Source organism: Notamacropus eugenii, chromosome 6 (genome assembly GCF_028372415.1).
Source record: "Notamacropus eugenii isolate mMacEug1 chromosome 6, mMacEug1.pri_v2, whole genome shotgun sequence".
NCBI classification, from domain to species: domain Eukaryota; kingdom Metazoa; phylum Chordata; class Mammalia; order Diprotodontia; family Macropodidae; genus Notamacropus; species Notamacropus eugenii.
This window is the reverse complement of record NC_092877.1, coordinates 38,056,796-38,080,018: the sequence shown is the minus strand read 5'-3', so window position 1 is coordinate 38,080,018 and position 23,223 is coordinate 38,056,796. Positions and strand designations below refer to the sequence as shown.

The following is a 23,223-nucleotide window of genomic DNA, read 5'->3' as shown; positions in this document are numbered from 1 at the left end:
ATCTAAGATTATTCCAAAGGACCCACAATGAAAAAGGGCTATCCATCTCCAAAGAGAGAACTGCTGAACTCTGAGTGCAGAACTGAAGCATACCTTTTTTTTAAATTTTCTTAATTTTTCTTGTGTGTGTGTGTTTTCTTTTGCAACATAAATAAGATAGGCATAGACTTTTTGTATGACTTCATAAGGATAATCATTATATCACCTGCCTTCTCAATGGGTAGGGGAGGGGTGGGATGGAGGGAGAGAATTTGGAATTCAAATTTTTTTAAAGAACAAATGTTAAAAAAAAATTACATGTAATTGGGAAATAGTTAATGAAATAAATAAAAATATTTTTTAAAAATAAAATTAAAATTAACATACTATGAAGCCAGGGAATTTGATCAAGACCAATTAAGATGACTGCATTCTTAACCACTAGAATTTTCCTCTGAAAAATGCTCCATACCGAATAGTACACACTCCGAAAAACAGTATTATCATGAACACGGTGTAAAAAAAAATCAGCAATGAATATTCAGTTGTCTACTATGAATGGTCAGAGCTCAACAATGAAATTTTATTCCCAGCAAAGAAAAAGAAACAAAACATCATTTAATCTTTCTATTGCAATTGCTAATAGTTTGATGAATCTAAACTCTCCACATACTAAAATTTATGAAAAAGAGGGAAGGATTAGCACAGCCCTGAGTACATATTCAGTCACTCAGCCCTATGCCACTGAAGCGCCCATTGTAAACAACCTCCGAAAACCAAAGCGTTCACAAGCAAACATGACTGACTGCTGCTGTCGGTGTAGCACTGACGCATCTGTCTATTTGCCTTCAGTTGCTAGGATTCAGTGAGCACATTTACCTACAAAGCTTGAAAATGTGCATAGTTCTGATGTTCTGTTGGTTCCACAGAAAAAAAGCATCCATGCTGCCAAATACTTAAAATAGTGCTTTGAAACCAAACCCGTATTATTACTGACAACTTACTAAAAAGTGACAAGAAACAAATATGACTATTAAACTCTTGACTAAAAGGTGTTTTTTTAATGCTAAAAATGAAATCAAGAAAAGGCATACTTTTAGCTACTTGCCAAAACAATAAACTTCACAAACTATCAACCAAATCAACAATTATTTATTCAGCACCTACAATGTACCAAACAATATGCCAGGCACCCAAGATACAAATACAAAAAAATGTAACAATCCCTCACTCTCAAGGAATCTATATCTTACCAGAAGAAATAACATTTAGCTAGAGAGGCATACAGAATAAATAAAAAGTAAAAAAGCAAGATAGCAAAAGACAAGGGCGATTCCTGAAGGCTCTCTGGTTGGGGGGCTCAGAGAAGGCAGAGTTGGAGCTTCCTGTTGTGCTCGTTCTTTGTTCGCCAAGAGGACCATGACATCAAGATGATGGCATGACTTGCAGTTGACTTTGATTTGAGTAAGGGAGGGCTGTGCAAGGTCACAAGCCTCACTTTCTTCTCCAGAGTCATCTGGGTCCGGTGGCCTGATATTCAGAGTGGAGGCAGTATCAGAGGAGAGAAGAGGGAGAGACAAGAGACAAAGAGAGAAAGAGGCAGAAATACAGAGGCAGAGAGGAGTCCACAATGACTCCAAGGTTGCAAGCCTGAGGGACTGGGAGCCAGCTACAAAAATAAGAAAGCCAGGAGGAGGGAGGGAGGGTTCAGGGGGAAGATTTTAAGCTCAGTTTTGTTCATACTGAGTGTCCTGGACATCCAGTTCAAGATGTCTGAAAGACAGTTGGTAATGCAAGACTGAAGGTCAGCAGCCAGTTTAGGTTCAGGACATTATTAGCTAAGAAATAAGGAACATCAACAATAATAATAATAGCTGAGATTTATACAGAGCTTTAAGATCTGCACAACATTTTATGTTCATTACATTTCATTTGAGTCTCATGAAAACCCTAAGATGTAGCTACAGGTGCTACATTCATTACCATATCACAGATGAGGAAACTACCTGAGAGGATAAGCACAAGTTGGAAACCCAAGTCTCTGCTGATTCCAAACTCACTGTTTTTTCATGTGCCATACTGCCTCCTTAAATCACTTAAAATCTCCAGGTTTCATCTATAAAATGAGGGGGTTAGTACCAATTGATCACCAAGGCCCCTACTACCTCCCAGGCTCCCTTTGATTAGCATTTGTGGGCTAGAGTTGGAGCTACATCTTGAAGGAAAAGATCAATTTCAAGAGGCAGACAGAGGGGAAGCAGGAGGCATGCAGAGAATGAGCCAGGCTGGCTCTTATCTGGAAATGGGAAATGGAGGGTCATATGGGACAGAGAGAAGGCTAAGTTAATGGTATCATACAGTGCAAGAAGGAAGACAATCTATGATGAGGCTACACAGAGGCTAAGGCCAGACTACAAAGGTCTTTAAGAGTCAAAAGAGGCAAGAAGGAGACACCGAGGTTTATTAAATAGGACAGTGACATCTGCACATGGGGAAAGGCACTTTTCACAGCAGTGGAGATGATGGGCCTAATGAGGCAGAGAAATAATGGAAAGGCCAAAGTGTTTAGGAAGAGTGAGGAGGGAGAAGGAACAAGACTTGGCAGCTGACAGGCCACATGAGATGAGAAGGGCCGGCTGGTGCTGAGGATACACATCTAGGAAACCAGAATGGGGCTGCCTTTGACAGGAGAAGTAGTATGGGGAGGAGGAGGAGAAGAAGAGAAAGACAGTGAGTTCTGTTGGAGACATACTGAGTGAGATGTCTGAAATGTCCACCAGGCAGCAAGCAATGTGGGACTGGAGCTCAGGGGAAAGGCTAGACTCAACATAAAGAACTGGGAGTCACTGACACACACAGATGGCCATAATTCAGGATATACGAGCTTTGTCTATCCAGAATCTCTTTCAATCTCATATTATAAGAAAATGGATGCTAAACATATGGAAAACGAGGGAATTAGGTAGGAATTAAGCCACTCATGGGAATCAATCTGCAGATGAGAGGGAGCTAAGGCCTAGTGACTTCTGAAACTATTTTTTGATCCCTAAACCAGTCCTACACTCTACCACTAGTGGGTTCCATATTCAATCTCACCCAGTGAACTACAGAAAGAACAGGAAACTTGCAATGGTGAAAGTGATTCTACTTGCAAAGGTAGAATTAAAAGAAGTAAGAGATTCCTCATCCCAGGCATTCTGAAGAGGAATATTATATATCCTTTGCCTCATAGTGATGCCAACGATGTTGGCCAACTGTCTCTACATGCCCTCTGGTGGGCAGGAGGGGTTACTAAAGCTTTTGACTTAGAATGAAAAGCACAGGATGATATAGAAAGCAAACCTGCCAAAAGTAACTCTGAAAACTCAAAATTTCTCCCCAGATATAAAATATCATGAATTCTTGTCAAGACCATACAAGACTCTTTAGACCATCTATTGGCTTCCTCTCACATGGTATATCAGAACTACAAAACCTTCAACTTCAAAGCTCTTCATACTTTGAAATAAACCTGATGACCTTGGATCATTTGTTCATGCTAACTTGAATATTTTAATGAGTGTACGTATGTATCAGTGTGTATGCTTGCATTTATACATCTTTCTTCACTCATCTATTTGTCCTTGATAGTCTATCCCCAAAAGCTACCTGGAACATATTTATTATCTGTCCCTCTTTGTCCTTTCCTTTCCACTTATCAAAAAGTTACCAAAATTATACATTCCCATGAATACTCTTAAACAAGTGGGAATATGGCAGGAATTAAAGAGTTCATTCATTTAGCCTCCTTAACTTCATAAAGAAATTGCTAATATGACTATCTTGAAAGTGAGAATAAAAAGTTTTCCAGCCTACCTTTTAGAAAAAAGTATTTGTCGACCTGCCCTTGAGCCAAGTAAAATCAACACTATCTTCTACTTACCTGATATCACCTTTTACTCACTTTGGACAAGTGGCTTTGTACTTTAGATCAAATTCCGATGAATCTATTCATGTCTATGTATAGAGAATGAATATCAAATAGTTTCTAAAGGAAAATGAATTTATTTGACAAAATGTGGATAATGGTAACAAAATTTTAGGTTTTTTTTTTCCTAGTTAGCCTTTAGCTTCCTTAAGTAGCATGGGACCAAACTGCTAAAATATCAAGAAAGAGTAACAAGACAATCTTTTGCTAAAAAGAGAAAAGATACACCTCTAGAGAAGTGAGTCACTTTTTTTCTATACCACATGGGTTTTTTTCCCTCCAAATTTATTTATTTGTTTTCAATTTTCAACAATCACTTCCATAAGTTTCAAATTTTCTCCCCCTCCTTCCCCAAGAAGGCAAGCAAAATTATATGGGCTCTACACATACATTCTTATTAAACACATTTTCACATTAGTCATATTGCATAGAAGAATTAAAATGAATGGGAAAAAGCATGAGTAAAACTAAACAAAACCAATCAAAACAAAAGAGAAAATAGTCTGCTTCATTCTGCGTTCCGATTCCATAGTTCTTTCTCTGGATGTGGAAGGCATTTTGTATCATGAGTCCTATGGAGATGTTTTAGGTCCTTGCACTGCTGTGGGGGACTAAGTCTATCAAAAACAGTCCTCGTACACTGTGTCTGTTACTGCGTACAATGTCCTTCTGGTTCTGCTCACTCCACTCAGCTTCAGTTCATATAAGTCTTTCCAGGTTTTTCTGAAGTCCACCTGTTTGTCATTTCTTATAGCAAAATAGTATTCCATTACATTCATATACTACAATTTGCTCAGCCATTCCTTGGCCACCACAAAAAGAGCTGCTATGTATTTTTGTACAGGTGGATCCTTTTCCCATTTTTATGATCTCTTTGGGATACAACACTAGAAAGCGCTATTGCTGGATCAAAGGGTATACACATTTTTATAGCTCTTTGGGCATAGTTCCAAATTGCTCTCCAGAATGGTTGGATCAGCTCACATCTCCCCAAACAATGAATTAGTGTTCCAACTCTCCCACATGTTATCCAACATTTATCATTTCCTATTTTGTCATGTTAGCCAATCTGAGAGGTGTGATGTGGTACCTCAAATTGTTTTGATTTGCATAGTGAAAACAAAACAATAGTAATCAAATACTAATACTATATAATACTAGTCAATACTAATCAGCAATTATCAGTGGTGCTTTAGAGCATTTTTTCATATGACTATAGGTAACTTTAATTTTTTCCTCTGAAAACTGCCTGTTTATAACCTTTCACCATTTATCATTTAGGGAATGGCTTGTATTCTTGTACATTAGACTCAGTTCTCTATATATTTTAGAAATGAGGTCTTTATCACAGACACTCGTTGTAAAAATTCTTTCCCAGTTTTCTGCTTCCCTCCTAATCTTGGTTGCACTGACTCTATGCAAAAACTTTTCAGTTTAATGTAATCAAAACTATCCATTTTGCATTTCATAATGTTCTCTACTTCCTGTTTGGTCATAAATTCCTCCATTCTCCATAAATCTAACAAATACACTATTCACTGCTTCCCTAATTTGTTTATAGTATCAGTTTCTATACCTAGATCACATACCCATTTGGACTTCATTCTGGTGTACGGTGTCAGGCATGGGTCTCTGCCCAGTTTCCTCCACACTACTTTCCAGCCTTCCCAGCAGTTTCTGTCAAACAGTGAGTTCTCAGCCCAGAAGCTGGGGTCCTGGGTTTATCAAGCAGCAGACTGCTATTGTCATTGGCTGCAACTGTTCCACTGATCTAAGCCTCTCTATAATTTAAGATCTGGCAGGGCTAGGCCACCTTCCCCAGGCATTTCTTTTCATTAATTCCCTTGATATTCTGGACCTCTTGTTCTTCCAGTTGAATTTTGATATTTTTTTTAGCTCTATTAAATAATTTTTTGGTAGTTTGATACGGCACTGAATATAAGTAAGGGAAAAACTGATATCTGAAGAAAATCCAAGTTAGCAGTCACAATATTTTATAGGAAAAGGAACATAGATCTAAATAACTTGAGTCCTGAATCATTTGCTTTGCAGCCTTGGTTACATCTATCATTTTCATAGGGTTTATTCAAATGTCTGGATACTAGGTAAAGAATTTCATTTCTGACACACATGGAGAGATCTTCATAGGACTATACAGCTGAGCAAAATTCCTTATCTTAGGTGGACTGGATTTAATACTCATCTACTTAAATGAGCAATGCTAGAATGGGGGGAGGGAAAGAAGGAAAGGGAGGAAGGCACAGGCAGAAGAATAGAGAGGGAGACAGAAGGAGAAGAGAAGGGAGGGGGAGGAAGAGGAAAAGAGAGAGAAGAAAAGGAAGCAATGAGTGGGAAGGAAGAAGAGAAAGAGGAGAGGGAGGAAGGAGAAAGGGAATGGTGGCTGGATTGAGTGAAGATTGAGGGAAGCATCTTTCTGTTCTTGGAGGAGCAATAAGCTGTACATTTTCTTCAGAAGACTTCAAGTTAATTCAATAAACCTTTCAGTACCAACTATGTGTATAATACCATGGCAGATGCTGGGAGACGCAGAAATGTTAGATAAAGGATGGCCCCCACCCTTAGGAAGATATCAGTCTAACTGAAGGAGGGGAAGGTCATGGAGTGAGCTGTTCACAGGATCACAGAAAGTCAAGCCATTATTAACATGCCAAAGATCTTAGGCTCTAGAATTTCAATGTAACGCTTCTTCTTCCTTCCCTGCTCTTCTCCCTGCCTTAGCTAGGTGTGTGACTGGATTGACAGTATAGCAGAGACAACATCTCTCTTCTCTGTGCATTGCTTCCTAGTGTTACACCAATAATACTGTAACATCTCACTTGACTATCCATCAATCTTATTATCTGGACCAACATTGTGCTTCAACACAAATATACTAATATTCTTGGTGATGAGATGGAATTATCAAGAAAACATTAAAATTCTAGTCAAAATATTCTCTTTAAAGAGAAAACAAGGTCAAGAAATAGATAAAACAATTTACAAAGATTTTATTCCAAATCGTTTTAATTTTATGTATCATCACTCAAGCTAGTAAATTTTCCTTATCTGGAAAATTCACTTATCCTGAACTTTATTTCCTGAAGATATGCTTACCTCCATAATATTCTCTGAAGTGTCATTAAAAAGTAGCTCCTACTGGTAACTAGTTTTGAACTTGAACAGTTAAAGATAAAAATAGGGCTAAATATAGGTGTTTCATGAGCATTCAGGGAAATGAATCAAAAACAATCCACTTAGTTTAGTTTAGTTTTCTTGTTTTTAACAAAGGATTTTCTAGAGACCTGGAACTCCAGAAGAGAAGTGCAGAGTAGAGCTCACCAGCTGTCCTACCTTGCCCCTTCCCCTACCCACCCACCCAATCTGGCCAAACAGTGAGCCACAGGCCTGGGGCTTAGCTGGCAGTATTACTTTGAAGGGTAGGAGAAAGTATTGTCCTATACCTAGCAATCCTTCTTCTCCAACCTGAATGCCAGAGATTAAGTGGCTGCCCAAACAGAATGCACTCATCCATGTCAGCCCTACCCATGCCTTAGCCTCCTTCTCCCACTGCCCTCCCCTTTTACTTCTAGTATTAACCCTCTTTTCTAATGTACTTCTTCCTCTATATTCCTCCTCCCTTCTCCCAATCACTGAAACCTGTCTCTTCCCGACAGACACCATGGCCTTAGCCTTCCTCATCAACATTGGATGTAGCTTCTCTTAAGCTAAGAAAGAAGAGGCATTGCTTCTCGCTACTACTTCCAGACATTTCCCCTACCACCATTATTCAACAACCTCTCCTCCCTCTGAGGTTTACTGCAACTGAATATATAATCCCAACCAGGACCTGTTAGCAGTTCTCGGTTTTATTTTTATTATTCCTTGTTCAAGTTCAACATCTGCCTCAGTCTTCCCTTCCAACCTAACACCATCCTCACGTGGAAAGCTGTCTGTGTCTATGCTGGTGCCCTCTAACAACTGCACCCCAGTTCTTCATTCACTTCAGCCACACACGGGAAAGGTCATACCCTAGAGATCTCACCATCAACCATGAATGGACAGTCTACTTCCACAACTGAAACCTTTCAAGTTATTTTATCTGATCACAAGCTCCTATCCTTTCATCTCTCCTTTAAACTTTTCTTTGCCCTGACCAATGACCTCTGATCTCTCTACCCAGGTCATCACCCTGCAATGTATGATCTTACTTTCCTCTCTTCAAAATATTGACTCTACAGTTAATGAGTCCAACTTTATACTGCCCTCTATCCTTGAATCCCTTTCCCTTTTCAAATTCCAACCCTGGGTCACTCCCATCATCTGCCCTCTCTGTTACTACTCATACTCCGCTGCATGGTAGTAGTACAAGTCATGCAATGGTGCTGACTGGATGCAGCCCCAACCACTTTTACCTGCTCTCCACTGAGCCCTCAGTGCTCAGCTCCTGTGCTCTCACTCACCACAATGGGCTCTTCAACACCCTCCTCTCTCCAATCACCTACATCACCCTCACAGCTTCCCACAGCTCCTCCTCCTCCCTCTCAAAAAAGGGGCTGGATTTCCCTGAAAAAGATGGAAGCCATCTACCATGGGATCCTCTTCTCATAAATTCTATCCCTCAAATCTTTTCAATATCATCTGCTATACTCTGTTCTTTTGCTCCAGCCTCAGAGGAAGAGATGGCTCTTCTCCAAGATAAGGTCAATTCCTCTATACTTATGTTCTTCATCCCCTCCCCTCCCATCTCTTCCCATCATTCATTTTCATTCTGTACTTACCCAGTGACTCCTACCTGACTGCCTACAAACAGTCCCAGGCCCTCTCCCCCAATTCTTCAAGACTCAGATCAAGATTCTGATTCACTGATTCACCCTAGAACAGGAAAAAGTGGCCTGTGTTTTCTGCCTCCTACCTATCTATGTGGTGCTTCCTGAAATGCTGGTAACACATATGGAGGGGCCCTGCACCCAATTCAGTGCATGGGTGGGCAATGCATTCTGTAACTATTTCCTATCTTCTTACTACACGGTGAAGACTTTTTAAATTGACTGCTGAGTCAGAATTGAATATGCAGTTAAAAGGCACAACCAGGCACAAACACCTCTGTCCCTGGCAGCTTTGAGGGAGTAGGAGGAACTCCTTTATGCCTCCTGATAGGGGAGCCCTTCTGCCACCTGGATGCCATGTCTTTTGTTTTGTTTAGTCTTCCTTGATTTTAGATGAATGAGTTTGAGACAGAATGACCCAAAAAGCCTCGGAAGTTTTAAAGAGCCTGAAAAAGTCCAGCAATGAGAGCCCAGAGCACAGTCTCAGCAGCTGAGTCCAATGCAACCCTGAGGAACAACCAATTGACCCCAAGTGTCCATCCAGCAGCTATCCTACAAGCAAGGAAACAAATAATCCATTGGCCATGATGCACCAAGAAATAGGCTTGGTTGGAAAAAAGCTCTGTAGTTTACCCATTTAAGTCTGAGCTTACTCTCTCCAGAAATGGAGGTGACAGAGGAGAGTGTTCCCCAGTTCTAGGGGAATATTTTGTAGGAACCACTTCATAAGTTTTTGTCCATTCTCTCCAGACACTGAGGTACAGAGATGAGTACACATCCCAGTTCAGAGAGGCATTTTTGGGTTTCTATCCTTTTTATATCTTTCTGCTAATATCCCTTTGGAGAGAACGGTTAATATTACTTTGGGGGCCAGCAGCCAGGGCTCTAGACCTGGAGTTAGGGCCAGAGTTCTCCAGAACTAGATTCCTGAGTTCAAACAAGTCCTCAGACCCTTACTGGTTGTATGACTCTGGACAAGCCACTTACCCACGGCCCCAGTCTTCTCATTTGTAAAATAACAATAACAATAACAGCACTTCCTCTCCCCGCCCCCTCCCAGGTATTGTGATAAAATGAGATCATATATGGAAAGCACTCTGAAAACCCTAAAGTGCCATACAAATGTGAGCCACTGCTATTATTAATTACTGGCTAGCTGTTAGCGTGGGGTTGGGGGGAAACACTTTAGATGAGGAGTCATCTCCACCACCTCTGGGTCACACAGAGACCTGGGGGAGAGGGACTTGCCCTGGAGATCTGACCTGCCACCCTGGGAGATGGCGAGGACAGTGAGCCAAGAGCCTGTCTATTTGGGCTCCGTGAAGGCAGAGACCACCACACACCCTCCACAGACTGGATCTTCTCTGGCCAGTCTCCCTTATTCCCAAGTGGATGAGGCTTCTCCCCATCCCTACCCTCAATAATTACTTTGTACAAATTTTCCATTTACTTAGTGGTGCCCATGTTGTGCCCATGTGCCCTCAACAGAATGTGAGCTCCTCAAATGCAAAAAGTTTCCCCTTCTTTGTCTTTATGTCCCCAGTGCCCAACATGGTGCTGGGCACATAGAAGGCACTTAATACTTAATGAACTGAACTGAATAGCACCAGAGGATCATCTAGTCCAACCCCTCCACTTTCTTGATGAGGAAATCAAGGCAAAAGAGGTTAAATGATTGGCCCAAGTTCATACAGGTGGAGAAAAGCAAAGCTGAAATCCAAGAAGGCCCTATGACTCCAAGTCCAATACTCTTTCCAATACATTAGATTTTATCTAAGAGAAAAAGTATCTTAGTATGGAGGGCTTTGTCACAGCATCACAAAGATTTCACTGCTGAGTTACTATAAGCCAGATATTTTCCTGCCTCTTCCCTTTTCTGAGAGGTTACCAGGGTCCTGGCATGCTCCTCCTAATTTAGATCCCTCCTGCTAACCCTCCAAACTGAAACTCAGGAAAAGAGTGGCATTAAAACTTCATCAAAACTTGAAGAGTTTTGCTGGTTTTATGTGTTTCTACCTGTTTCCTCCTTTTCTTTCCGGACATTGTTGTTTTGAAACATTTGCAAAAGTTCATTCCTTAAATCTTCCCCTCAAATACATCATCAAAAGGAATGGAATCCCCATATTCATATACCCCTCTAATACGGTAAACTATGCCTACACCATTCTGCTTATCTACCTGGAAAGAATCCCTGTCCAAAAAAAAAAAAAAAAAGACAAAAAATAATTAGATTAGTTTGGAATGCCCTGTCCTTGGAGGAGTCCTTTGAAATCCTTATTTCTCTTTCTAGACATTCATTAATCACCCTTTCAATAATATTCTTCAATTTTCCCAAGAATCAAAGTCAAGCTCATTAGAATAGTTTGCAGACTTGGGTGTTATCCCTTTTATCATTGTCAGGGAAACATCTGCCTCTTTGAGGGCTACAGCAACTCTCCAGTTCTCCCCAAACCTTTCAGAGATCACCAACAGAAGTCCAGCAATCACATCTGCCAATTCTGTAGATGACCTGGGCTTTAGATCATCTGGTCCTGGCGATTTAAGCCGATCCAGGGCAGCTGGGTAATCAGTTTTTATGTCCCTACTTAGCCTAGTTTTTAACTCCTTATTCACCATGTCTGTCCTTTCAAGTTCAAGACCACTCTTCTTGGCAGAGAAAACAAGCAAAATTATTGTCTCCCCCCTGAACAGTAGGTTCAAACCCCTTTCTTCAATCCTTTTTTCTCCTTAACTGCCTGGGGGAGGGAAAGCCTTTGGCATTCTTAGCAGGCTCTAGACTTCTAACAGTTTTTAATGTTTTGTATTCATTCTGCATTACCAGCCCTGGTTTTCCTCCTCTCTAGGCGACCTTTTAAAGTCCAAATTGATTGATGAGCTCTCTATGCACCCCCAAGTCTCTTTAGAGAACTCCCCCTTTCCATTCTAATTGGAAATGTTCCTCTTTTTGTCTACATGATTTCATCTTTGAGAGCTTATTAACCCTCTAAAAAAGCTCCTCCTCATTTATGAAAATCAGATTCAGAATGGCAGTTACCTTCACAGCTTCCTTCACCTTCTGAAAAATAAAATTACCATCAAGTCTAGTCAAAAAAATATTAGCTGCCCTGCTTTGGGATGAGAGAAAGCCCCTCATGTGAGAGGCAGCAAAGTACAAGGGATAGAGCACTGTCCTTGCAGTCAGGAAGACCTGAGCTCAGATCCCACTTCAGACACTTACTAGCTGTGCCACCCTGGGCAAATAAGTTAGCCTCTCTAAAACTCAATTACCTGGACCATAAAATGAGGGGGTAAAAATCAATATTTGCTAAAGTCTCTTCCAGTTCTAAATCTCTGATCCTCCATCCAGATAACTGAAGTGTCCCATCACTACTGGATCATATTTGTATGCCAGGGCTACTGATGTTTCCTGAATTCCTTTCTGTCCAACTGGTCTATAATATGCAATGATGAAAAGAACAATTCCACTCTGCCTCTTCCAAGTATCTCCTCTAGTTAACATTTTAATTGCTTTTTTTTTTAAAAGAAATAAGGAAACTAGGACATGGAAAAAGAAATGACTTACTAAGGTCACACAGCTAGTTAGAACCCAGGGCTCTCCCTCATGCCTAGTATTCATTCTGTTCCAGAATGGAAATTGCTGCTTTTTGTTTTTACATCACAGTCATTTCTGGATATATCCATCTCTCCTCACCCCACCCCACCCTACCCCACCCCACCCCCACAAGTCTTTTCTTGTAACAAAAGAAAATGTGTTAAGTAAAACAAACCGATCTACTTTATTTGACATCATAAGAAATATTCCACACCTACAATCCACCACTGAAGCTCAAAGAGTGAGTGTCCAGCCTCAACCTTCTAGGTACTGGGATTACAGGCAGGTGTTACTATGCCTGGCTCTCTTTTTAATTTATCGTAGCTCTAACACAGAAAAGATCTGAGGATATTGAGGACAACTAGGTGACTTACTCATGATTTCAAAGGTAGTAAGTTTCAGAGTATCTGTTGTATTCCAGTAGGGACAGGCAGAAGTAGAGTTTTCTCCATCCTCCTTCCTTTTCCATTTAAGACTCTTGGAATTAGATTTGCAAAAATCCAGGCAAATACACTTTTAAAAGGCCAGTCCTAGATTATAAGCCATGGCCCAGGAACCTAATACCTATACAGAGACATCTCAATCATATTTCTTCTCAGAACCAACTCATGCACATGGCATGAAAAAACCATTTTTCCACCTGCTTGTCAAGATCTGAAATTGCTTGAATGAAAGAAAATCCTTTCATCCCACAATTAGCCACAATGTCCCATATGGGTTCTTCCCTGGGAGAAGAGGTAGGCACAGAAAATGACACACCATGCCTTAACAAAAATGCCTAGATTCTAGTCTTTGTTCTGCCACTAATTTACTGCATGACCACAGCCTGAATCTCTAAGCCTCAGTTTCCTCATACACAAACTATTTTCACTAAAGGATAGTAAATATCCCTTTTCAACCTTAAATTCTATGAGTTCATACAAAATCGCCTGATTAAGGTGACCCAATGATTAAAACTCAGTTACGCTAAAATGAAATCAGTTTACAAGTTTCTACAGATTCTACAAAAGTCTACCAAAATTCGTGATACCATTTTTTCCTGTTTGGATAAGGACAGCGTGGTATTCAAAAGCAGGAAGATACCGGCCCCTAGCTGTCCAGAAAGAGGCTGGAGCTGCTGGGTAGATTTCATGACTTCAGTCTTGACCTAACGAAAGGAAACCTTAAAGCGCTACCTAAATGTCAGCTTCCGTTATTATTACAGCATAGGGTGAGCTCTCTTGACTTTCAGCTAAGTAGACAAAACATATTACTCCAGCAGAGTGATGGTACAACACACACACTGCTGGGAAGCCAGGCAACCCATTCTAGAACAGAACGAATACTAAGCATGAGGGAGAGTCCTGGCTTCTAATCAGCTATGTGACCTTAGCAAGTCATTTCTTTTTTCATGTCCTAGTTTCCTTATCTCTTAAATGGAAATGGGTTATGCTAGATTGTACTTTAAAGTCCCTTCCAGTTCATTCTTTAATTTGCAAAGGTCTAACCAAACCCCCCCCCCCCCCCAAAAAAAAAAACCTCTGCTAATAACAGAGTGTAATGAATGAAAAAAAAAGAGACAGTTTCTGGGTAATTTATAATCAATTTATTAAAGTAGCCAGCAATCAATAAATTTGACGATCAGTGGTTTATCTCAATAACCCATAGAGAGTCTGAAAGCCTTAAACAGTTTTTGAAAGGGAATTCCTGGACAAGGAAAAATCAACCCTGACTGGTGGATATTTAATGAGGAGGTAAGTGAGAAATCTTCAGCTTCTCCTGCTGAAAATACCACCTGGACAGGGGAATCCACCTCCACCCAGACCACTCTCTTGGTTTTCTCCTACATGAACTGGGTCATCCTAAACTCTAACAGAGAGGTAGGAGGACAGGGGCTTCTTTCCCAAAGTAAAAACTAGCCCAGACTGGAGTCTGTTTAGAAGCTAAACATAAGTGAGGTCTCCTAGTTGGGTGGAATCCATCCAAGATTAAAGAGCATATTCCTTGAATGTAGGGGTAATCTCAATCAACTGTGTCCCTCAGAGACAAGAGCTGGGCTTCAATGACGAAACAGAAGAAAAGCCTGGATCTCAATTTAATACTTGGTTATTAATATAAGAGTAAAATAATGATTTCTCTCAAGAGGGAGGACCAAAGGTGGTGAGTTGCTCAAGGTTACACAAATGTGCCAGTATTCAAACCCAAGTCCTCTGACTCCAGACCCAACATTACACAACACCACAACACACTGTGCCCCTCTATATAGAATGTAAGCTTGTTAAGGGCAGGAATTTTTTTCTTTATATCCCTAGTACCGGGTAGTATCCGGAACATGGTTGATGTTCAACATACATTTGCTGAATTTAAAGGAATAACCCTAACCAAAAAAATCCAAATGTGCATACTACTCATTTTCATATTGTCAATTATTTTATTTTTTAGAGGAGGGTTGGCAAGACTGGTCTCCCAAGCACAATAATCACTCATTTCACTGGCCTCATCCCAAAGTTCATGAGCACAGACACTTTTACTTGAGGAGGGTTGCTTCAGACCTCCTTTGGCATCCTGGTGCCATTCTCCACTCCCGAGGTGGCAGCTCACCATATCAGTGTCAGATTTAGTGGAAATACATGATCAGCTTTAGCCCTGTTGCAGCTCAGAGCTCCCAAACTCAAACAATCCATCAGTATCCACCTCCCCAGCACCGGGCTTTACATCCAACCTACACTGCATTTCACATGCAACAAAAAAAAAAACAGATTTTGGAAAGATGTCTCCAAAATGCATAACTTTTACATAAAAATTCTTATTATGCAGAAATACCCATTCATATACATATTTCAAGTTCGTAAAATGAGTTATTAGAATCAACAAAAAGAATTTTTAATGATACTTTTTAGGAAATCCGGTATATTTAAGTCCTATCAAACTCATCATATAAAATAGTATCAGTGTGAGATGAGACTGGACAAAGGACTCTGAGAAGCAATGTCTAATTAGCAATCAATTAAATCACTTAATTTCACAAACAAATGAATGTTCTTAACAATGTAGGATGTTTTAAAAACACTTAGGAAAAAAGAAGTAACCTTCTGCATTTTAAATAAATTGTACTCTATGTAATGTGCATAGACTGAAGTTATCAAAACCTTAAAAATATTTGCTTATTTAGAAAATACTTAATATTTCAATTTGGGGAAATATCAAATGCGTGAATTTTTCAGTATTTCACAATTCTGTATTACCTAAATCTGCATCACAAAGTGATCAAGTAAAAGCTGAAAGTGAAGTTATGCAAGAAACACTTGATATGTCATAAATTGTAGCTTGTTGTTCAAATGTCCATAGTCTGTATCAAAAAGCAGCTGGGTCTTTTTTTTTCCCCAACTTCTTCCTCATCTCACTTTAGCTGACTATTAGAAAACATAATATAAACCTAATATTTTTTTCTTGTTGGATTTCCATCAACCCAAGAAAGCAAAACACAAACTGTCAGCAATAACCAGATTTAAACTAACATATTTTGCAAAAGAATTTTAATAATTATTAAAGATCTGCATTCACTGGTCTAGTCAATTCATAGAAAAAAACACATGACTGTATGTAATGATTTTGCTACTATATTCCTACAAAATCATCTACACACAAGGGACATAGAAGTTGTGACATTTTTTTTCCAAGAATTGAGTAGACCAGTTAAAATTCTCTCCCTTCTAGAAAATGGCAAATACTTTCTTACTCCCCATATTTTCCCCCAATAAACTATAAACTAAAAAGAAAGTGATTATTGATATCCAAAGTTAAACTTTCAAGAACTATTAACCTGAGAATATCAGGATATAACAACAACGAGTCAAGCTTTTAAGATTCTATGCTAGCTTGAACTTATTTTTATCTTACAAAAGACAGTGAATTGGAAAAGAGCATTTCAGAATGGGAAGGAACCTTGTTGTTCAGTCATGTCTGACTCATCATGACCCCATTTGAAGTTGTCTTGACAAAGATATTGGAGCGTCTTGCCATTTTCTTCTCCAGCTCATTTTACAGATGAGGAAACTGAGACTAATGGGGTTAAGTGACTTGCCAAGGTCATACAGCTAGTAAGTGTCTGAGGCCAGATGTGAACTCAGATCTTCCTGACTCCAGGTCCCGGATAGGAGGCAGAAGCTCCATCTACTTTGCCACCTAGAAGTCACAGAAGGAACCTTCTAGATCATCTAATCCAAGGATGGGGAACCAGAGGCTTCAAGGTCACATGTGGTGGGCTGCACTTGAGGACCTAGAAGACCACATGTGGCCTCGAGGCCTCCAGTTCCCCACTCCTGATCTAACCCAACCCCTTTGTTTGACTGATGAGAAAACTGAGGTGCAGGGGAACAAGGTAACTCATTCAAAGGTCTAGATAGTAAGTAGGAGAGCCAAGAAAAGAATCCAGGTCTCCAGACTTGGAGTCCATTTATCAACAACCATTCACTGAGCAGCATCTACTATGTTTCAGGAGCTGTGTTAGGGATATCCAAACAAAAATAAAGCAGTCCCTGCCCTCCAGGAGCAGGATGTTCTACTTGGGGAGACATGCATGTATACAAATCTGCTAAGGTTTTTGAGAAGAAAGGGAAAGCACCAGTTGCTGAGGGAATCGGTACAGGCTTCAAGCAGAAGACAGAAGTTAAGCTGAATTGTGAAGGAAGATGGGATTCTATGTAAGAGACAGAAGTGAGAGGGAGAGCATTTGCAGCAAGTGAGACAGCCCATTAACCTCAGTCAGAAAATGGTCCAGTCTGTTGTAAGAGCAGAGAGGCTCACTGGGCTAGGAGGTAGAATGTGGGACAGTGAGTAAAGAAGTCTGAAAAGGGAGGCTGGCACCAAAGGCCACGCAGAAATCTGCACTGGATCGAAGAGGTAAGAGGGAATCACTAGAAGGTTTGGAGCACGGAAGTGACACAGTCAGATTTGGGCACATGGCACCATAATGCCCATTCTTTTCAAATCATTCAAACCAACGTTTCTTTGCTGTTTGGCTTTTGTGGAAGAAACCAGATGAGAAGCCTCCTCTCCTCCCTCCCAGCCTAACACTACAAGGACTAGACACTACTCTTCCTAACTTTTTCTAGTCACTTCAACGGCAGTTTTCTAAGCCCCACGGGTGTTGGCAGACCCACACCTGGAGCCCCAATCTATCACCCAGCTCCCTGCCTGCTAAACAGTTACATAGGAGTTTTCTCTCCAGGTAGCTTTTGTGTGTGAAACCAGGCCTCCAACTTTGGGCTCTTCCCAATGGGCCCAGTTATGCCTTCGGGCCTAAGGCTTAGCCACTATACCCTTGGGCCTCCACTCTCCCAAAGTCTCCAACGTAGCTTCCATGGCAGAGCTAGGAATCAGATAAGTCCAGTCACACCCAGCCTACATTTTTCTGTTTAAATGGAAGTGTTTCGATTCTGAATGGTAATAAAGGTAGGTATTTGTGTAGTACCCAGAACACGTTCAAAGTATGTTACACAAACCATACAAGCTTCACAACATGCCTGTAGAACAAGTACTACAATTCTAATGTTCATCGTGCAGGAGCCAGGGGTGGAACAGAAGACATCCTGGCTCCAGGTCCGATGCACAAGTCCCAGGGCAAAGGACAGTCCAGGGTCCCTTACTCCTGTCCGAGTGCACTGAGCACTAACACCACCATGGTTATATTTTCTAACCTTTTATACAACAACTTTCTGGGCCAGGAAGCTTCTGGGGCAAAACTAGGAGGAGAATGGTGCCCTCACTCCAAGCCCAACGGTCCTTTCATAAAACATGCATCTAGTGCAAGAGTTCTTCACCTTTTTTGGTGTCATGGACCCCTTTGGCAATCTGGTTAAAACCTATGGACCTTTTCTCAGAATAATGTTTCTAGATGCATAAAATAGAAAGAAACCTAGTTTATGTTAAAAGATGTAACTTTTTCTATCCAACTTCACTAACCCCTGCCCGCCCCCAAAAGTATTCATGGACCTCAGGTTAAGAACTCCTGATTAGCTGCTTCCTTTCAATTTCTATAGCATTGCAGAGACTTCTCCAATTGTTATACAACAGAGTTTACATTTCAATAACACAAACCTCATTCTAATTCCCATAAAAATTCTGACTTCCCCTAAAACATGTTAATACACTATTCTATCCAATGCAAAATCACAGATCTACTATTTAACCCTATGGACAACAGGAACAAAGATCTTGCTGTCAAGTTTAAAATGTCAAAGTAAAACTTCGATGAGAGACCCAGATCCTTGTACAACTAGCACACATATTCATGCCCAAAAAAAACCAAACAAACATACAAATCCCAAAGCCAAATTGCAGATGGTTTCTTCACCATCATTTTTATCAGAAGCATAGAGGGCATTTTCACACATTACAAATCATTTTTACAGGAACACAAGGGTTACCTGGCCTAGAAACACCACAATTTAAACACATGGTTGGAAAAGGCACAGTAGCATGGTATGGTACAAAGAATATAAAACTGAAGCAAAAGCGTACCACTCCCAGCTGTAGGGACCACCTCACTGCATCTCATCAGGCCTTCACTAATCACAAGACCCCTTTCCAACTCGAAAATGCTCTCTAGAATTCTATTTTAAAAAGCAAACCTAAGTTATAAAGGACTAGGGTCTGGACCCCTGATTTCATTGGTACAATAAGAAATCCTGGGTGAGCAAACCCCCCCATCAAGGCACAGAAGGTGCTGCCCCTTGGCAGCTGCCCAGAGCACTGAGTGCTTTACCCACAGTCACAGTCCATGAATGTCAGGGTCGGCACTCAAACCCAGGCCTTTCTGACTTAGAAACAGGCTCTCTATCCACTACGTCACAACACTCTCACAGAAATATTCAACAAAAAGTAAATTAAAAACGGACTATCAACTCTCAGTAGATATGATTAACTATACCAACAGATCAAAGCAAAGTTAAAACGCATTAAACTGAAATGCTCAGTTTAATAAAACTTGCACCAAATTGATAATTTAACTGCCCTAATTAAACCTCCACTACAATACTATTCATTTGGGACAGTATGTTCTTAAAAGGGTCACTGATTAACAGAAAATGCTCTTTTCAACCTAATGATATTCTTACGAAATCAGCTAATACCATTTGTTCCACAATGTACATTCTTTCCCAGAGCAATTTTTTCTAATACTATTGACTCTTGATTTTTCTAAATGATATCAGCTATCACTAAAACTAAAATGGAAAAATGGAAGGCAGAAAAATATGTTTATTGAACACCCTACTGACCACAACAGACTCCTGGCAGCTTCAACAGCAATTTCATGACAAAGGGACTAAGGTGTCTATTTGCACAGACAAATCTACTTTTGCTCTTAACAGAACCACAACTAACATTCTTCCCCACAAAACTCCCTCAAACAAGCTGCTTGATGGTGGAAAGCAAGTAGATTCACTCGGTTACAAATAGCAAAGGGTTTGTTCCCAGATGAAAATTTCAATTCCTTAAAAATAGGTTTTCTTAAGTCAAACTTTCTCAGGCATCTTTCCAGACATTAATAAACACTGCTTAAAGGTTACACATGGCAAGAAAAAGTTTCTATAAAACAAATTACTAAACATTGAAGGTATACATTTTCTTGTTTTGCCCCCCCCCCAAAAAAAAAGTCTATTCGCTTTACAACACAGAGGGTTTGTTGTGATTGTCGTTGTTGAGGGGGGGCATCATGGGGAAAGCTGACCACATGATCTCTAAAAACACTTCAACTAGTCTTCATCCAAATTGAGAAATCTTACTTCCCAAGTTCCAAGAGAATGCTAGTTAATTATGTTACCTGACTTCCCTTCTGTGGTAACAGTAACTTCGATACAATTCGATACAATTTCAAAGAGCCCATTAAAGTGTGGTCCAAGTGCCCTAGTTACAATTCATACACATTCTTCCGGAGATCATCATTCTACACAACAGCTGACCCTCAAAGGACGCACCTCGGCGTTTCCGTGGGCTCGCTCGGCCAGCATGGAACACCGGGTCCTAGTTTTATGAGTACGTCTGTTGGACAAAGTTTTGAGAAGCGTGCAGTAGGGTCAGGGCTGGCAGCTGCCTTTTCCACCAAGTCAGTAAAGCAGCGGCTGCGTGCAGCAGGAAAGATGGAAATGTTTGCTTCCAAAGACCCCACTCGAGGGTCATTCTGGGCGAGGGTGGCAGCCCAAGAGAAGACAACCTCCCCCAGCTCCCCGGGCTGCGCTCCGCTAGCTTACCTGCTCTCTGGAAATACAAGGCAGCGAAGGTCTCCGGGACGTCTGGCTCCCGAAGCGGGGGCGAGTTTCGCCCATGGGCGCACAACTCGATCTCCTCCGGGGTCTGATCACCGGCACTTTGCCGTCCCCGCTCAGGCGAGGCACCGGGGGAGCTTCCCGCATCGGGAAGAAGCGGTCGAGCCCCAGGGCCAGCCCGGTGCCGAGGCCCCCGGCGAGCCAGGAGAGCAGGGGCCGTAGGGCGGGGGGCAGCAGGCTGAGGCTGGCCACCGACACCCACCACATCGAGCCCGAAAAGAGCAGCAGCAGGACGCGGCGCGCCGGCGGCACGGGCTGCAGCAGGCTCAGCGCCCCGGCGCAGCTCAGCGCCAGCAGTAGCCGAGCCGGCACCGCCAGCCGCCCCCCGGGCCAGGGCCCCCACGGCGCCAGCACCAGGTCCCCCACGAAGCAGCAGGCGGGCAGCGCCAGGAGCCCCCAGGCCCGGCCGGTGCCCCGGCGGAGGCGGAGGCGCGACCGGGTCAGGAAGCAGGTGAAGAAGAAGAAGGCACAGGCGAGGCTGAAGAGCGGGCACAGGACGTGGGAGAGCCCGCGGAGCAGCAGCCCCAGCGGGCGGCCGAGGCGGGCGCAGCCCTCGGGCCACAGGAGCCGGGCGAGCAGCAAGCCGGCGAGGGCGCCCAGAGCCGAGCTGCCCAGCGCTTCGTCTGGGGCGCGGCGCGGCGCGGGGCCGGGGGGGCGCGGAGGGCGCGGCGCGGGGCAGCAGCAGCTCCACGTTGCACAGGCGGCAGACGTGGTACCAGAAGCCGCGCGGAGGGTCCTCGCGCAGCGGGCTGGCCGAGCTGCGCACGTAGCCGTTCCGCAGGCTCTCCCGCGGGGGGCCGGCCCCGTCCCGCCGCGGGAGTCGCCTCATGGTGCCGCGGGGCTCAGCCCGAGGGGCCGGGGATCCGCTGCGCCCGCTCTGCTCCTCGGCGCCGCTCTGGGAACTTGGGACGGCCGCACCTCCGCCCCCGCCCCCGCCGGGCCGCCCGGCTTGGTCCGTTGGGCTCCTGGCGCGCGCTCCTCCTCCTCCTCCTCCTCCTCGTGCTCCGCCGCCACCTCCCTCCCCACTGGGAGCGCGCCCCACCCGCGTGCCCGCGTGCCTGCCCCTCTGCCGCCGCCGCCGCCGCCCCGGCCGGGTCCGTCCAGGGTGAGGGCCACTGGCCGACCGACTGACCCCACTGACTGGGCATGCCCAGTGGGGCTCGGGGAGAAGTGTTGGGTAACCTCTCCGCCCTCCTCCCTCCCCACACACCCCAGCCCCAGGGAGGGGGAGGAGGAGGGAGGGACCCAGTGGTGGGGAAGAGATCCCAGGGCTGGACCTTTAGAGGAAATGATGGATAGACTGAGAAAGAGAGCCACTCTTACCCTTTGACCTCAAAGGTTTCATAGCTAGGGACTAAGGGATGAGGTCCTCAGTGGTCCAGGTCCCTGCTAGAAGAGCACCTCGCTGAGCCTTAAGAGGACTTTGTTCCCTTTCCTTGTAATTTCAGTGGCATCCTCAAGTGCAGAAATCCAAGAATTTATAGCACAAAGATCTAGATGGTCTAGATTTAAACAACCCTCGAATTTTACAGATGAAGATACTGAGTCCCAAAGTGAGCAAGGGACTTGCCCAAGATCACATAGGATAATGACATAAATGACAAAGGACACCTGGACACTGAAGTCAGGTCCTCAAACCTCTCTTGGAGCTTGTTTTCCTTCTACCTGCAGCTCTGATGCAATAGAAATCTTCATGGTGGAAAACTGGCTTTGGGGTCCAAAAGTCCACAATGTGAAGCATTTACTAAGCACTCATCTGTTCAGCACCTGGGTTCAAATTCTTCCTTACTTTCTAGCTGTGTGACCCTGACAAATGACCCCTCTCTGCCTTGGTTTCCTGATCTGTAAAATGGGGTGGGGGTTGGATTAGATATAGAAAGTCTGTGATGGGGGGGTGCCTCATATGAGTCTATCTGTTTCCCCACTGCACTTTAAATACACAAAAATACTCCAGCCCTGATGCCTTTATCGGGTTGAAACATCTCTAGTGAGTTAGTCAAAAGCATTAAATTAATGTATGTCCAGTCACACAATGTGGGTCTTGTATAAAATAGCGAATCAACTTCCAGCTGGACATTCAGGTGTCTAGCAGAGAAGAAATCAGTTCCAGCCAAGCCCCTAAAAGAGAATTGCTGGGGGAAAGGGAGGGATTCGCACCCCAAGGCCAGTAGAAACTCCTCCTTTTCCACACCTTGACCAGAGGAGGGCTTTGTGAACTTTGAAGGGTTTGAGGATTTTGACTTATAGTCCTAGCAGTGTCTCCTGAACAGCAACGGTTGGTAGAAATGGATGCCTTGGGAGCCAAGGATTAAATCATTCACAATGGAGAAAGATTTAAGGCATCTTACAGGGAATGCGAATATGTGTTGAATCCCACAAAAGCAGGCCCAACTGATCTTTACCCATAGGCATGCCCAAAAACACATCGTTTGTCTTGTTTTTTTTTAATTTACAAGCATGTCCAACAAAGGGGCTTCATTTTTTAAAGCAATTTAAGATATAGTTAGGGATTGAGGGAAGACAAAAAAAAGGCAGGAGGGAGTTGAGAGAAAA

The 23,223-nt window shown here is 42.8% G+C and overlaps 1 protein-coding gene across 1 annotated transcript in view; it reads right to left on the bottom strand.

The window, feature by feature from the left end:
- PDE3B (phosphodiesterase 3B) overlaps positions 1 to 21,638 on the bottom strand; it is a 162,463-nt gene extending 140,825 nt beyond the window's left edge. Inside the window, 2 exon segments of the mRNA XM_072619546.1 lie at positions 20,596 to 21,325; positions 21,327 to 21,638. Coding sequence (XP_072475647.1) covers positions 20,596 to 21,325; positions 21,327 to 21,499 — 903 coding nt within the window. The 5' untranslated portion in view covers positions 21,500 to 21,638.
- Between the last annotated feature and the right edge of the window lie 1,585 nt (positions 21,639 to 23,223).